Source organism: Etheostoma cragini, chromosome 18, assembly GCF_013103735.1.
Source record: "Etheostoma cragini isolate CJK2018 chromosome 18, CSU_Ecrag_1.0, whole genome shotgun sequence".
Classification (NCBI taxonomy): Eukaryota; Metazoa; Chordata; class Actinopteri; order Perciformes; family Percidae; genus Etheostoma; species Etheostoma cragini.
This window is the reverse complement of record NC_048424.1, coordinates 13,940,228-13,953,566: the sequence shown is the minus strand read 5'-3', so window position 1 is coordinate 13,953,566 and position 13,339 is coordinate 13,940,228. Positions and strand designations below refer to the sequence as shown.

The 13,339-nt window shown below is 42.9% G+C and overlaps 1 protein-coding gene across 1 annotated transcript in view; it reads right to left on the bottom strand.

The window, feature by feature from the left end:
* Positions 1-13,339, bottom strand: part of ino80 (INO80 complex ATPase subunit) — a 42,305-nt gene that overhangs the window by 3,264 nt on the left and 25,702 nt on the right. The window contains exons 28-35 of the mRNA XM_034900783.1: positions 12,030-12,157; positions 5,785-5,879; positions 5,187-5,259; positions 4,043-4,201; positions 3,812-3,914; positions 3,603-3,691; positions 2,648-2,809; positions 1,590-1,761 (exon numbers count right to left, since the gene is read on the bottom strand). Of these exons, the coding sequence (XP_034756674.1) occupies positions 1,590-1,761; positions 2,648-2,809; positions 3,603-3,691; positions 3,812-3,914; positions 4,043-4,201; positions 5,187-5,259; positions 5,785-5,879; positions 12,030-12,157 (981 nt within the window). The remainder of the gene's footprint in view (positions 1-1,589; positions 1,762-2,647; positions 2,810-3,602; positions 3,692-3,811; positions 3,915-4,042; positions 4,202-5,186; positions 5,260-5,784; positions 5,880-12,029; positions 12,158-13,339) is intronic.

Genomic DNA, 13,339 nt, shown 5'->3' with positions numbered 1-13,339 from the left:
TTTTGGAAAATGGCTGCAATGAAACAAAGAGTGAAAAATTTAAAGGGGTCTGAATACTTTCCGTACCCACTGTATTACTACACATTAATCATTACTCATCATTACCGTAAGTACAGGCACAGACAAAATATTGCTCTAATTTTCCATACTGTTTGCAGGACTAGAGCCCGTGTTTGCCTCAGCGGTAATGTGCCTGATCCCTCCAGTACCCCCCCCCCCCACCCCCTCGACTCCCTACTCTCTCCACTTGCCGGTGATTTTTTTTTTTTTTAGCATGTTTCCATCCAAACCCGGTATAGCAACCCTTCTGTGGGGGTGGGGGGGCGAGCCTATCCCATCACTGACACCCACACACAAATGAAAACCCTCTACAAATCCCTTACTCTTATTTTCCCCCCAGGCTTTAATATCACTCTTCCTCCCCTTTCATCCGATTGCCCAAGTTCATCAATTTCTCCCTCATTCTAACCATCATTCTGTCTTTCAAAACCTAATAATGGTATGATAGTCATAACGTAGGAAAAGTCATAGTAACGTTATTCACATCTCTAAAGAAACAACTAGGCTGGGCTTTTTTACTAATCTCTCTGGCAGGCGGCTCTTAGCATGGCGGCGAAAATCCCAAATGGGTTTTAACAAAGCAGCATGTATTTAGGAAGGATTACCTTACTGCAGTGCATCCAAAGTACAGATATACTGTACAGGAAATACAAACGATATGCTCACTGTGTATCTGGGTATGGAACATACCAATACATTGAAGCCAAGTCAGAATAAAACCCCTCATAAATCCAATATAATCGTCTGCATAGTACATATGAGGTAACAGGCTACTTGTCTCAATGGACTCAAGCCTATGTGAACACATGTCCTGATAAAGACAAGCAGGACTTCTGTGTGCAGTAACGACCTTCATGCGAGTCACACCGATTTGCCTTTCCAATGTCATTCTAACCCGATAATACTTCATAAATGACACAGGTTAGCTTTTATTTGGCAAGTTTGGAGCTTTTAGGAAAGATTGAATGTGCCTTTTTGTAAAAAAGAATAACATAAAATTCCTCCCTGGGTAGCTCACCTATGGAGTGTGTGCCCATATAGAGAAGCTTGGTCCGCGACGCAGTGGTTGCCCCCTTTCATAAAGCTATCTTATCTAATAAAGGCCTAAAATGCCACAAACTAAATCTAAAAACGAATATCCCTACAGAAGCAACATGCTTATATCCTACACTTTGTGGTTTTATTAAGCAGCATTTCACTGTTATAGAGGTAGGGCTGGAGTTAATTTGAACTACTATACATACTTTGTTAAAGACTGATCATTGTTTTGTACCGTACATGAATTTTAAATCTGCAAATGAAGCGGTAATTATACATGTTAGCTAATTGTAGTTGGGTTGATAAGATGTCAATTAAATTGGTGAAGCTGGCTGAATAAAATCAGGCCTTCAGCTCCAGCATATTTGCCATTCCCCATTATCAATCGTCCCAGGTTTATATGTTACTGAAATAAAATAGCAACTACATAGTACATTGTTCCACTCAATCAGCGAGGACAAAGGTCAGCTAAAGTCTATTTGCTCTCTCACCGTTCATGTTGTCAGAGACTGATCCAGACACAGAGGAGGGCGAGTTGGTGGTGCGAGACTGCGGTGCAGAGGACACCGGATCGTCCACGATGACCAGCATGTCGCTGCTGCTCTCGTCGGCGTCGGCGTCCGGGGGCAACGAGCCGGGCTGGAGCTCGCTGCTCAGCGAGATCTGGCCGGGCACAGGAGCACACACAGACATGCACACACGCTGGGGGTCAGAACCACAGGGAAGAAAAGGAAACCGGGCCGGTACAGCCAAGGAAAACCATTGGGGAACGATGGAAGGGACAACGACGAGAAGGAAGGCAGCATCGAAGGACAGGAGGCACAGGAAGAAGAGAACAAAGGATGGAATAGATCGGATGTAGACAGTAAGAAAGAAGAGTTGAAGGAATTGTTAGAGGAAGAAGGGAAAGAAGGCAGGAAGAAAGGAACACATGGTAACAGAGGAATTAATAACAACAACCAAAGGAAATATTAAGAGGAGACAGTTTGTGGATTCGTGCCAAAGTGTCCTAATAGAGAGGTGGACCTCATGGGACCTTATTTCGGGTAAAAAAAAAAAAAATACGTATGGTAGTGAACGGGGAGAGACTAATCATTTTTTGGTTCTGTTTTGAATTGAGCCATGAATTACACTTTTTTAATTATTTTTATTTTTTGGGCTTTTCCACCTTTAATTTTTTACAGGACAGTTTGATGTAAAAGGGTGAGGGGGGGGGGAGACATGCAGGAAATCGTCACAGGTCAGATTCAAACCCTAGACCTCTGCGTCGAGGCCTGAGCCTCTAAGTACAAAATTAACTTTTAAATGAATGAACATGTGTAATTTATGGCTCAGTTCAAACAGGATCAAAATAATAGTAATTTGTCTCTCCCCATTTACTAGTGGACATATTGTTTTCCAAATAAAGGTCCCGTGGGGTCCACTGGAAGGGGAGGGACTTTTCCTCTTTTTAGAGCAGCCATTACCATCCTCTGTACCAGAGATTACAGTCATATACAGTATTTCCCTTCTCCATAAAAGGGCACTCCCTCCCCCCTGGATCTCTCACCTCACTAAAGGGACTGGGCATGGCCGAGTCCATCTCCACGCTGATGAAGGAGTCGTCTCCGTCTGCCGAGAGGTTGGAGTTGTCTGCCGAGGGCGCGTGAGAGATGACCAGGTTCACCTCCCTCTTCTTCTTGACCTCGGACTCCTCGTTGTTCTTCTTCTGCTGATGGTTTGAAACAGATGAGGGGAGCGGGTAAGCTTTCATACATCTTATAGCCACTCTGTCGCTTGTCGCGGCTAAATCCCACATCCTTTAGTGTCCTCTGCAAGGACTCAGGACGTCCATGCCCATGTCTGTCCAAAACTCAAGTCCAGAGACAGATAGATCTACAAGTACAGGGGACAGACTGCCATGAAATCTGGTTTGGATAAGGTCCCCAGAGGGTGATACCTAATGATGCTGGTGACCTGGCCTCACATCTACACCTGTCCATGACAAGGTATCGCAAACAATTGGTTGGACTTCCATGAAATTTGCTCTTGTTGATGTAGCTGTAATGTTATTGGTGAATATTTTCTCTAGCTAAGCTCTAGCCATCAGGAGGAACTCTACAGTTATACATTACATATATACACATATTGTTTTCAGAGATTGCTGTTGTAAATATGGATGATGCAGAAATATCCAAATGGTCAGATTACGTTTGCAGACACAGTCATGCTCACAAGAGGGTGAACCTTCTTAATTTGAATGATCTTGGTCTTCCTTCTAGGACCGTCCTCCCACTGCTAAGGTGTTAATGGAGCCTCTATGTGCCCCTCCTATTCTTCTTCTATTACATAATTTCTTCCCTTCCCACGTTGTTCTTTTCCTATTTTACACCCCATATTTGTTCTATCCTTTCTCCTTTTATTCTACACATGCTGTCTCTGTGCTCCACCAATCACGCAGATGCAGACTGAGACGTCTGCGGACGGTCTGAAGGGTTCCAGCTGATGGACACGTTGAACTATACCTTCTCTGCGTACTTCTCCCTCTTCCTCTTGCGCTCTTTCACTTTGCTGCATTCTTCCAGCTGCCTCTTCTCCTCCTGTCTCTGACGCACTACAGAAGAAGAAGACACATTTTGTTTTGTTCTTATAGTTTTCGTGAGGGTTAGCTTTTGTGGACAGAGAAAAAATGAATGAAATCCAGATGTTGTGAGTGCACGACTCAAACACTCACATTTCTTCTCCAGCTCATCGTCGTCCAACAGCAGGCTCACCACCTCTTTGGGTTTGAGTGTGTCTGGTTTGAAGTTGCCTCCAGAGATCACCACCCTTTGGATCTTGTTACACAAAAACAGCAGTATGATTTCCTTGTGTTGTTTGTTTGTTGGCTCACGGGAATAGAAACTTTTTTTAAACTAAGAATGTATTTTGCACATTTGCATGAATGAGTGCTTGTGTTTCCGACCTCGCTTTTCTCCTTGGCCCGCTGCAGGATCCTCTCCTCGATGGATCCCTGACAGATGAGGCGATAGACGGTGACCTGCTTGGTCTGACCCAGCCTGTGAGCTCGGTCCATGGCCTGCTGGTCCACTGTGGGGTTCCAGTCACTGTCATAGAAGATGACCTGAGGGAAAACGTTAAAAAAAAAAAAAACTTCACTTTTCTGATGTATTGTTATTGTTTACCACATGGATTCATTGGTGTGATGACAGCCCGAATATGCTCCCCTACTCCGAAATTCCTAACACTGATTACAGAGATGTGTTAACCCAAGTAAACGGCCATTTAACGTGACATGTCATGAATGCTAATCCCACTTGAACAAGGCTGGATGGACACAAAGGGAGATTAGGCTGAGAGATGTTGATAAAGACAGAGAAAGACCACAATACTGTATGTAGGTATATATATATATATATATATATACACATACACATACACACACACACGTATATGTATATGTATATGTGAAAGACCTTCAATGCACTCGCGCGCGCGCACACACACACACACTCTCACACACACACACACACACACACACACACACACACACACACACACACACACACACACACACACACACACACACACACACACACACACACACACACACACACACACACACACACACACACACACACACACACACACACACACACACACACACACACACACTATTGTCATTATATCAATATATTATTAATGACACAGGTCATCCCAAACTATCTTTTCTTACTCTGTTAGTAAAAGAAAAACACATGGTGAAGAAGGTATACTACACTTGGATACATTTAGGAAATATTAGTGCAGTTTAAAGATCCCATGTTGTAAATAGTGTATCAAAACACTTACCACAGAGCAATAAACAAAGCCATTATTCAGAAACGCTCCGTCAGGACTACCGTACATGTTGTGTGATGTCACAACTATTTTATATATGGGAAGAGGGGGCTTAAAGAGAATGGCGCTAAAACGGAGCGTTTACATTAAAGTAGTTCTAGTAGAAACATACAAAACAAGTATGAACCCCTAAATGAGCATTACATGGGACCTTTAAAGCGTTGATATAGTATCAGTGAAGTTTTTCCTTGAGTGTGCCGGTGACTCACGGTGTCCGCAGCAGTCAGGTTAATGCCGAGCCCTCCAGCCCTCGTACTCAGCAGGAAAACAAAGATGTCCGTCCTACAGAGGGCAGTGGGGGAGGAGAGGGACAGAGAGAGAGAGAGAGAGAGAGGGAGAGGCACACAAAATGGAAAGATATAATTTACAACTGTACAAATATCTATAATATATAGTAACATGGCACAAAATTAAGTTACAATGTAAGTTAAGAACCACCTCTAAAATAATGTCAAGATCAACTTAAGCCTGGCAAACTGAAATGAAACATGTACTTGATACCAACGGTAGAGTGCCATAAAAAAAGCCGGTTCAATAAACCACAACACCCCCTCCCCCACCACACACACACACACACACACACACACACACACACACACACACACACAAGAAGCAGAAAAACACTGGCGCCTTTGAGCTGCACACTAATGTAAACCAGAGCATGTGTAAGATTAAACTGCTCACTGATTGCTACAATATACAAAAAGGATTTACATTTAGTTAGTAGTAAAAAGTGTTTGGTTTCACACACACACACACACACACACACACACACACACACACACGATCAGATTGCTCTTTACCCACCGGCTCTGGAAGTCAGCCACCATGTCTCTGCGCTCAGAAATCTTGGAAGATCCGTCGAGGCGCATGTAGGTGTGCTTACGATAAACCATGTACTCCTGGATGGACGGGAGAAAACAATTAAGAAAACCCATGAGACAATTATGTGTGTGTTGTACTTTGCCCCCGATTTATCAGTTTGTTTTCCAGAACTCAGTGTAGTACAGTCCCAGTTCAGGTGATTGTCTCCAACAAGCAATGTTGTCATGTACAACCAGCGAAGCACTTTTAAACTGCTTTAATGTGAAGAACTGGATCCAGTCCTGCATGGAATTAATGGAAAAGCTTTTTGAATTCTTGGATTTGAACTAAACCTTCCTGGATCACCTTTAATACTGAATACTGATCGAAACCCACAAACGTACTGGCTCTTGTCATCCAAACTTGGATGGAATCTGAAGCCGTTATTCGGAATTTAGTACGTTCTCAAACATGCACTGCTTTCTCTGAGGAGCACATGAGCCCTACAGGTCTACTTGTTAAGTTCCAAAGGTGTGGAAACACTCATTGTTAAATGTAAGAATTGCTGACTGACAGAAACATTGTGTCCAGAATATCAAAATCCCACATTTCTTAAGCACATTTGCTGGAGCTGAAACCTTAATTCCAGCCCAGAGAGACACTGAGAAAGGCAAAATTTGATATCCTATCCCCCCAAGTGTCTGCTAAGCGATTCTTTCACTGTGTGTGTGTGTGTGTGTGTGTGTGGGGGGGGGGGGGGGGGGGGGGGGGGGGGGGGGGTGTTAGGTCTGACGGGAGGGATTCTTAAGTGCAACTGTGATGAGGTGACATGTTGATCTCACTTTAAGCACTGCCCTGAACCCACGACCTCTTCATTCAAAAATGTCACCCAGTGCCCCCGAAACCAATGAACCAGCCGTAGTTACTGGCACACATCACAACTCACCTCTCACAATCATTAACAACGATATCACTGATGAAACCCCTGACATGACACTCAGGGTCTCTGTCCCGGCAGGGCCTGCCCTCCTCTTTCTGTGAGTCTGGCTCTGTTCCCAACAGCCCCATCTGCTCTGAGTGAACACCACATTAGGGACCATTAGCCCTGTGCTCGCCAAAATGCTGCTAACCTTGTTGAATGGGGTTTTGATAGCACGCCAGCAGGATGTTGCAGATATTGTTGCTCCTACAGAAAGCCTTACTCAGCCCTCCTAATTTTCAAAACCCATCTGTGTCTAAATCATCAGTTTCTAAAGTCAAAAGTTTCAGGTTTAGATCACATGAGGTCTCTTGGACTTGAGAAAAGTCTGCTACAATTTCTGCAACCTTCAGCCGCCATGATTTAAAGCTGGTTGAGTCCTGGTGTGGACTGCCACACTAAAAAATGTGCCGCAACAGCTGGCATCTTTCTATTGTATTTTGTTTGGATTGGTGTTAAATCATAAGTTACACTGCAGGTTTTCACTCATTTTGTAATGTGTTCCGTTGCAAATGATATAAATCAAGATGTAAGTTCAGCTCAACCTCTAACTGGACAAAATAATAAGCTTGTTCAACTGACTGTCAGCAGTCTATTATCGGTCATAATTGGTAAAACCACACCATTATGGTTGTGACATCGGACAACAACAACAACTTGAAATGATGTATGGGAGAACAGACATTTGTTTAAAAGCATAATGACATTTCCTCTTTCCTGTTTAATATTTCTGTCCTTGTTCAAATTGCATTTTAACTTTCAGTGTTCAAAAGTTGACAACTGAATTCGCATGAAACCAGGTCTTAGAAAAAGCAAGTGGCAGCCAGCTTGTTCTCAAATTCCTAAAAAAAATAATGAGTCCCTAGAGTTATCCGATTGCTACCACCAGTGTGTCATAACTGCTTTCAGCGCTATACTACATGCAGCCTGATACTGATCAAAGCTATCAAAACAACGTCAGAAAATCTTATTTGTGTGGTACAAACAACTTAAAAGGACTTCGCCTATTTTACACATCCAAGTCTGTTTCCAGTGGACTACTACTGCATTTGGTGAAAAAAAGTTGTTCAAAGCCTTTTGTAAGTTCAGAGGGAGCTACACGACATCTTATAAATTAAATATTTTAAACACAATATATATTGAATAAAATAAATTTGCCCAAGTGCTGTCACTTGAGTCAGCGTAAAGAGGATGAAGACTACAATTTTGAAAACAAAAAACAATATCTGGGGGTGTGGAGTAAGAAAGAAGTGAGCTTTTGCACCTCTGCTTGAGGCTGGCGGCTCGAGGCCCCATTAGCTGCTGCTAGCATAACACACCCAAATGTTAAGAGTCAAGTGTCGCCTGCCAAGTTGCACTGTGGGTAATGTAGGCGGCAGGTTTTGACAAAGAAGAAGAATGGGTGAAATACAAAGGACGACGCCACCGATTTTGCTGCGTTGATTTTGATCCTCATGTTTTACACTGTCCATCTTGAGTCCCGCAAGGTTATTGGAGTGCAATGTAAAATTAGTGGAGTAGTCTTTTAAAGTGTTTCACATCAGCAAACGGGCACACTGACTTACAGTAGCTTCTGGGCCAGCACATCAAAGAACAGCCTCCTGGGTTAGACTATTGCATGAACATGGACCATGATAGAAACTTTAGGAAAAGCCAGACCGACAGATTCCGTCCATCAATCAATCAATCAATCAGAGCCTCAAATTTAACGTAGTTAACACTCTACTACCCATAATCCCTATAACAGCTCTCACAGGTTAAACTTTCCTATTGTAGTTACATTCACAGTGTAGCAGAAATATATAATAAAACTGTCTGAATGTATCATGAAATAATAATCCCAATTTCAACCGTGCGTTGTGTTCAAAACATCTGCTGCTGATTTTTTGGCTGCAATACCAACGAGTCCTGGTGGGCATTCCCGCCAGCACTGTAAGCTAAGCTGCAGACTCGCAGTAAAGTGCCGTCTAAGCAGCCGCAGCCACACAACTCGAGCGGGAGGGCAGTGACTCGGCGGTCCTGCTCCACTATCGGCTGCTGCCAGAGAAAGCCAACAATGTTATTTTTCTCTTGGCCACCCGGATCTCAACGATCCATCACCCAGCTGCGTGATGTCACCAGAAGAACCGGGCAGCCGACCGGCGACGAAAACAATGATGCTAATGGCAGAGATTACCATCAGGCTCTCCTTCACTGTTTCACTTAGTCACACAGGCTTAGGCTCATGTTCAGGAAATCAACTCCATCTGCAGAATTTTTTATCCCCAACTGATGAGAAAGATAATGTGGTCTTGGAAAACTGCAGCCAGAACGGGTAAATACATGATTTCAGGCGTGGATCTCTTCAACCCATTAGAGGCCTCCCAGTACTGTATGAGGTCACTGATACTGTAAAGAAGGCTCAACTGTCACACGTCATTGTAACTGCGATTTTGCACGTTGTTCCAATCAAAATGTTACTTATTGGTTATTATGGAATTACTCACGTTCTACTGTAAGTGAGCCTTGACCATGGATGTAAAATAAGACCTGGACACAGCCTTGGAGACACAGCCTAGGTTATTCCTATGAGAGTTGCTTGAGAGGCGCATGAAGCTATCATGGAGCCGAAAATTACTCGGATGTTTGGCACTGCGCGGCCCGTAGAGCATGCACACCAGAGACCTTTGCCGGCTGAGCTGGCTACTTCCGGTTTAATACTCAGCTAACTTGAATTTGAATAACAAAAATTATATAATCACGCATCTCTTCTAGATCAAATGTAATCAGACGGGATGGATCAAATTCTAATTGTGAAACAAGTCATTTTGAGAGGGGTTGTGACGCTGAAAAACAAACTATTTTACAGACGTCTCTTTTGCCGTGTAAGTTAATGGGGGAAAGTATTTTTGGACCAGAGGGCATCACGTGACAGGCCAGCAATTCCACTGTTTGGGTACTGTGCTCAATTTGGTTCAAAGACCGGCACGATTTCTGGGGGCCTGGCCTCGCAGCCTATGCAGTCAGACAGGTTAGTGACATGGTTAGATTTGGGTATAACTTGAATAAAAGTTACTCATGGAGTTACTTGTGGGCTCATAGTTACTGTCAGTTTCCTCACATATTACACTGGATAATTGTTTTACTGTTCTGTAATGAGCGATCATGTTTGACAACTTCACAATTCTAATAAAAAAGTATTTTGTAGCAATTATTTTCCCTAGAAGCAAAATTCTACATGTGTGTGTTTGCATGAATAATCCATAAACTAAATAAAAGAACGGAAGTTCATAGAAAGAAACCTTGAATGTTTGAGACAATGGGAAACAGGTGATTTAAGTACTTATATAATTGCAAAGGCAATTAACATGTGTTACCAGAAAAGAAACATTTCTTAAAACCGGGTAACTAATTCATAACTGATTCTATTACTGACCACATTGTGTCTGACTCAAATTTCACTTCAGAAAAAAAAAAGGGGGAACAGAGTGTTATTGTGTCTGTGGTCTATATTCATATTGTTATCAATCTTTTCCCTTCTACCGTTATTACTTGATCTGCTATTGTTTCCACTATACGGGGAGAAGATCCACCAATACTTAGTGGGATAGGTTTTCGCAAAAGTTTTACCTGGAACAGAAACTGCGAATTATAGTGATGACTTTTGTTTTAAGGAAAAGGATATCCTTAGGAAAATTATTGATAATTATAGTCTGGGTGCCTCACCTCCCCCGACAGTGGGATAATGGGTCTTTAAATGTGGTACCTAAAATCTCTTATTTTATCACCTTTTATATTTTTGTTGTTTTTAACTGCTCTCTAATCTTTAATTTCTTTTCCTGAACTGTAACTTTTATTCTCGTATTTTATCTGTTTTTAATTCTTTCATCGTTGTTAACTGCTCTTTAATGTTTTTTGTAAAGCACTTTGAATTGCCCTGTTGCTGAAATGTTCTATACAAATAAACCTACCTTGCCTGTATATTAAATCTTCATTGTAATAGTTCTAGTTAATCTAAAAAAAAAAAAAAAAAAAAAAAAAAAAAACTTGAGTTACATCCAGATATGAAGCTAATAGGAGACACTAAGAAGCACATAACTGGCAGTAGGAAGGAAAAGGTTTTTGGGCGTCGACGGAAAGGGTTAACACAGAACTTAACTAGCCTGCGTTGTCGAAGCCAGCTTGAGCATTCTCACCATTGCTGTTTTCCTACAGCCTTAAAACACAAGGCATTCCCACTCTGTCCCAGAAACACAGGAAGACAATCCTTAACCACCTGGGCTGGGTCCATCTGCCATCACAAGATTTGGCACTACACCGTGAGATGGGGAATGGGGAAGGAGTTCCCAGTGACATCATGCCAGAGGCGTTTGGTTCTATAGTGATGTTTGCAACAACGGAGTATTGCACCGAGGCTGAAGAAAATGATCGCCGGCACAATTGCTCTGTGCGCCCTTCTTTTTTTTCTATAAAGAGCAGTGGTGGTGCAAATTTCACAAATAATTGGAAATTCCACCTGCCCCCTGACTTCAAAAACAGCCAAGACACTTTAACACAGAGTCTGTGTCTTTGTGTTTGATGTAGTGTTTTTTTTCTTCAGCATGAATTTAACAGTCCTTATTCATAATTACCTAAAAGATATGAAGACTTATCTGCATTGTTGACCCTGTGTCCATCAAAGCAGATTAAAGCACTTACCCTGTGTAGAAAAAAAGTACTAAGAGTCCCTAAAAATCACCCTGGCATTTCTCCTTTCTGGCTTTGTGTTGGTCTTTCCTCATTTTCCTTCTCATTTCTATCTTTTCTCCCCCCTCCGCCTACTCAACTACTTCTGCACAAGTTCTTCCCCCTCTCACCCTCCACCTTGCCTCACCCCTCCCATCTGGCTGCCTCTCCTGCAGATGAGACCCTGCTCATCAGCCCTGACCTGTTAATTAGTCGTCTAATGAGTGCGCTAACGAGGGACGGGCAGGCTGATTAGAGGTACTGGAGCTCAATACCTCACCAGTGGAGGCAGACCAGTTAATCAACTGGCCTGGAACAACACAGATTAATGCAAATGACACATTAAAGGTGTGCTTTCAGAGAACACTTTTATCCCTTTTTTGAAAATAATTCTTCGTAGTTGATACACAAGTCCGTGTCAATGTGTGTACACCTGTGTGTTACACACTCAACTCTTCTTTAATGGTTTTGATTACAGCACAATTTAAAAGAAACGTCTTTCAATAGTTAAATTTGGTAAAGGTAGAGAGTGTGTATGTGTGTGTGTGTGTGTGTTTGTTTGTACCTCCAGCAGGTCTATCATGCGGGTCATTTGGGAGTAGATGAGCACTCTGTGTCCCTGGGCCTTTAGCCGACTCAACAGGATATCCAAGGTGTGGAGCTTGCCACTTTCAGTGATCAGGCTCTCCTTATCTAAAAAAGAGGAAGAGAGAGGGAAGTGAAAACCCAAACTATCTGGATAGAGAGAGTGATGCGACCCATCCAACACAGAATGTCCAGAACAAAATGTGAAAATGCGTTTCTTTGAGGTTGTGTCCAAATGATGTGAGCTTCCATGTGTGTATGTACATTTTTTAGATCATTTAAAAAAAGAAAAGAAAAAAAAAAAGATATGTACTGTATACATCTCTTATCAATTACTTTACTTGCTTACTGGCACATTACAGAAAAGCAGCCCAATCTAATGCTAAGAGTGGAGAATAAAGACCTTTTCACCAGAGAGGATCAGCCCAGGGATCAATCCTCTAAATCTGTCCCTGATCCGGTGATTGTTCAAATAATGCATGTGTCCCTATTGACTGGACTGGTCATGAGAGAGAGAGAGAGAGAGAGAGAGAGAGAGAGAGAGAGAGAGAGAGAGAGAGAGAGAGAGAGAGAGAGAGAGAGAGAGAGAGAGAGACAAGGTGATGACCAAGGTTCTTGGTCACATTACTGCCAGCACCACATCAGGTGACTACAGAGTCCAAATGGGGAGCAATCTGAGCCTGGGTCTGCTGTTCAAGTGGTTTCCTCCAAGGCCAGCTGATGAGGAATTAACGTCATCTGGCACAATAGCAGAATGAGAAAAGGGCCGGGGCTGCCATCGACCCAGCGACAGGCACACTATGGTTTTTGACCGAGGGGTCGTGACCCCGAGCGGGGAGAACCTAAGGCCAGGTCCAGGGTCGGGTGACAGGGTCGGGCCCGGGTTACCAGAGAGTCCCTGTGGGAGAGCACCGCCTCGCACTCTAGCTGGACACTTGTTCCCGAGCCCTTTTGTACAGAGAAAACCTGGGCTTATAAATATTTCCCAGTCTTATTTCCTTGCTTTGTCAACGTAATGTAACCAACCACGTTAAAATCACGTTCCATTAATCCAAAACACATGGTCCGAAAATTTAAACTGAGGCTGTGATGATACATGCATACGACAACTTCCTGCCAAACTATCTGGAAAACCCACATATGAACTCATTGCTTTAAGACAATTACATGCGTTAAAAGTGTGCTTGGTGATCCGACAAGACTCACAAACTGGATCTTTATCCATTTTTAACCAGTAGCAGCCGATGCTAATGTGTACTCAGACTGAACCCTGGCCTGTGACCCTTCAGT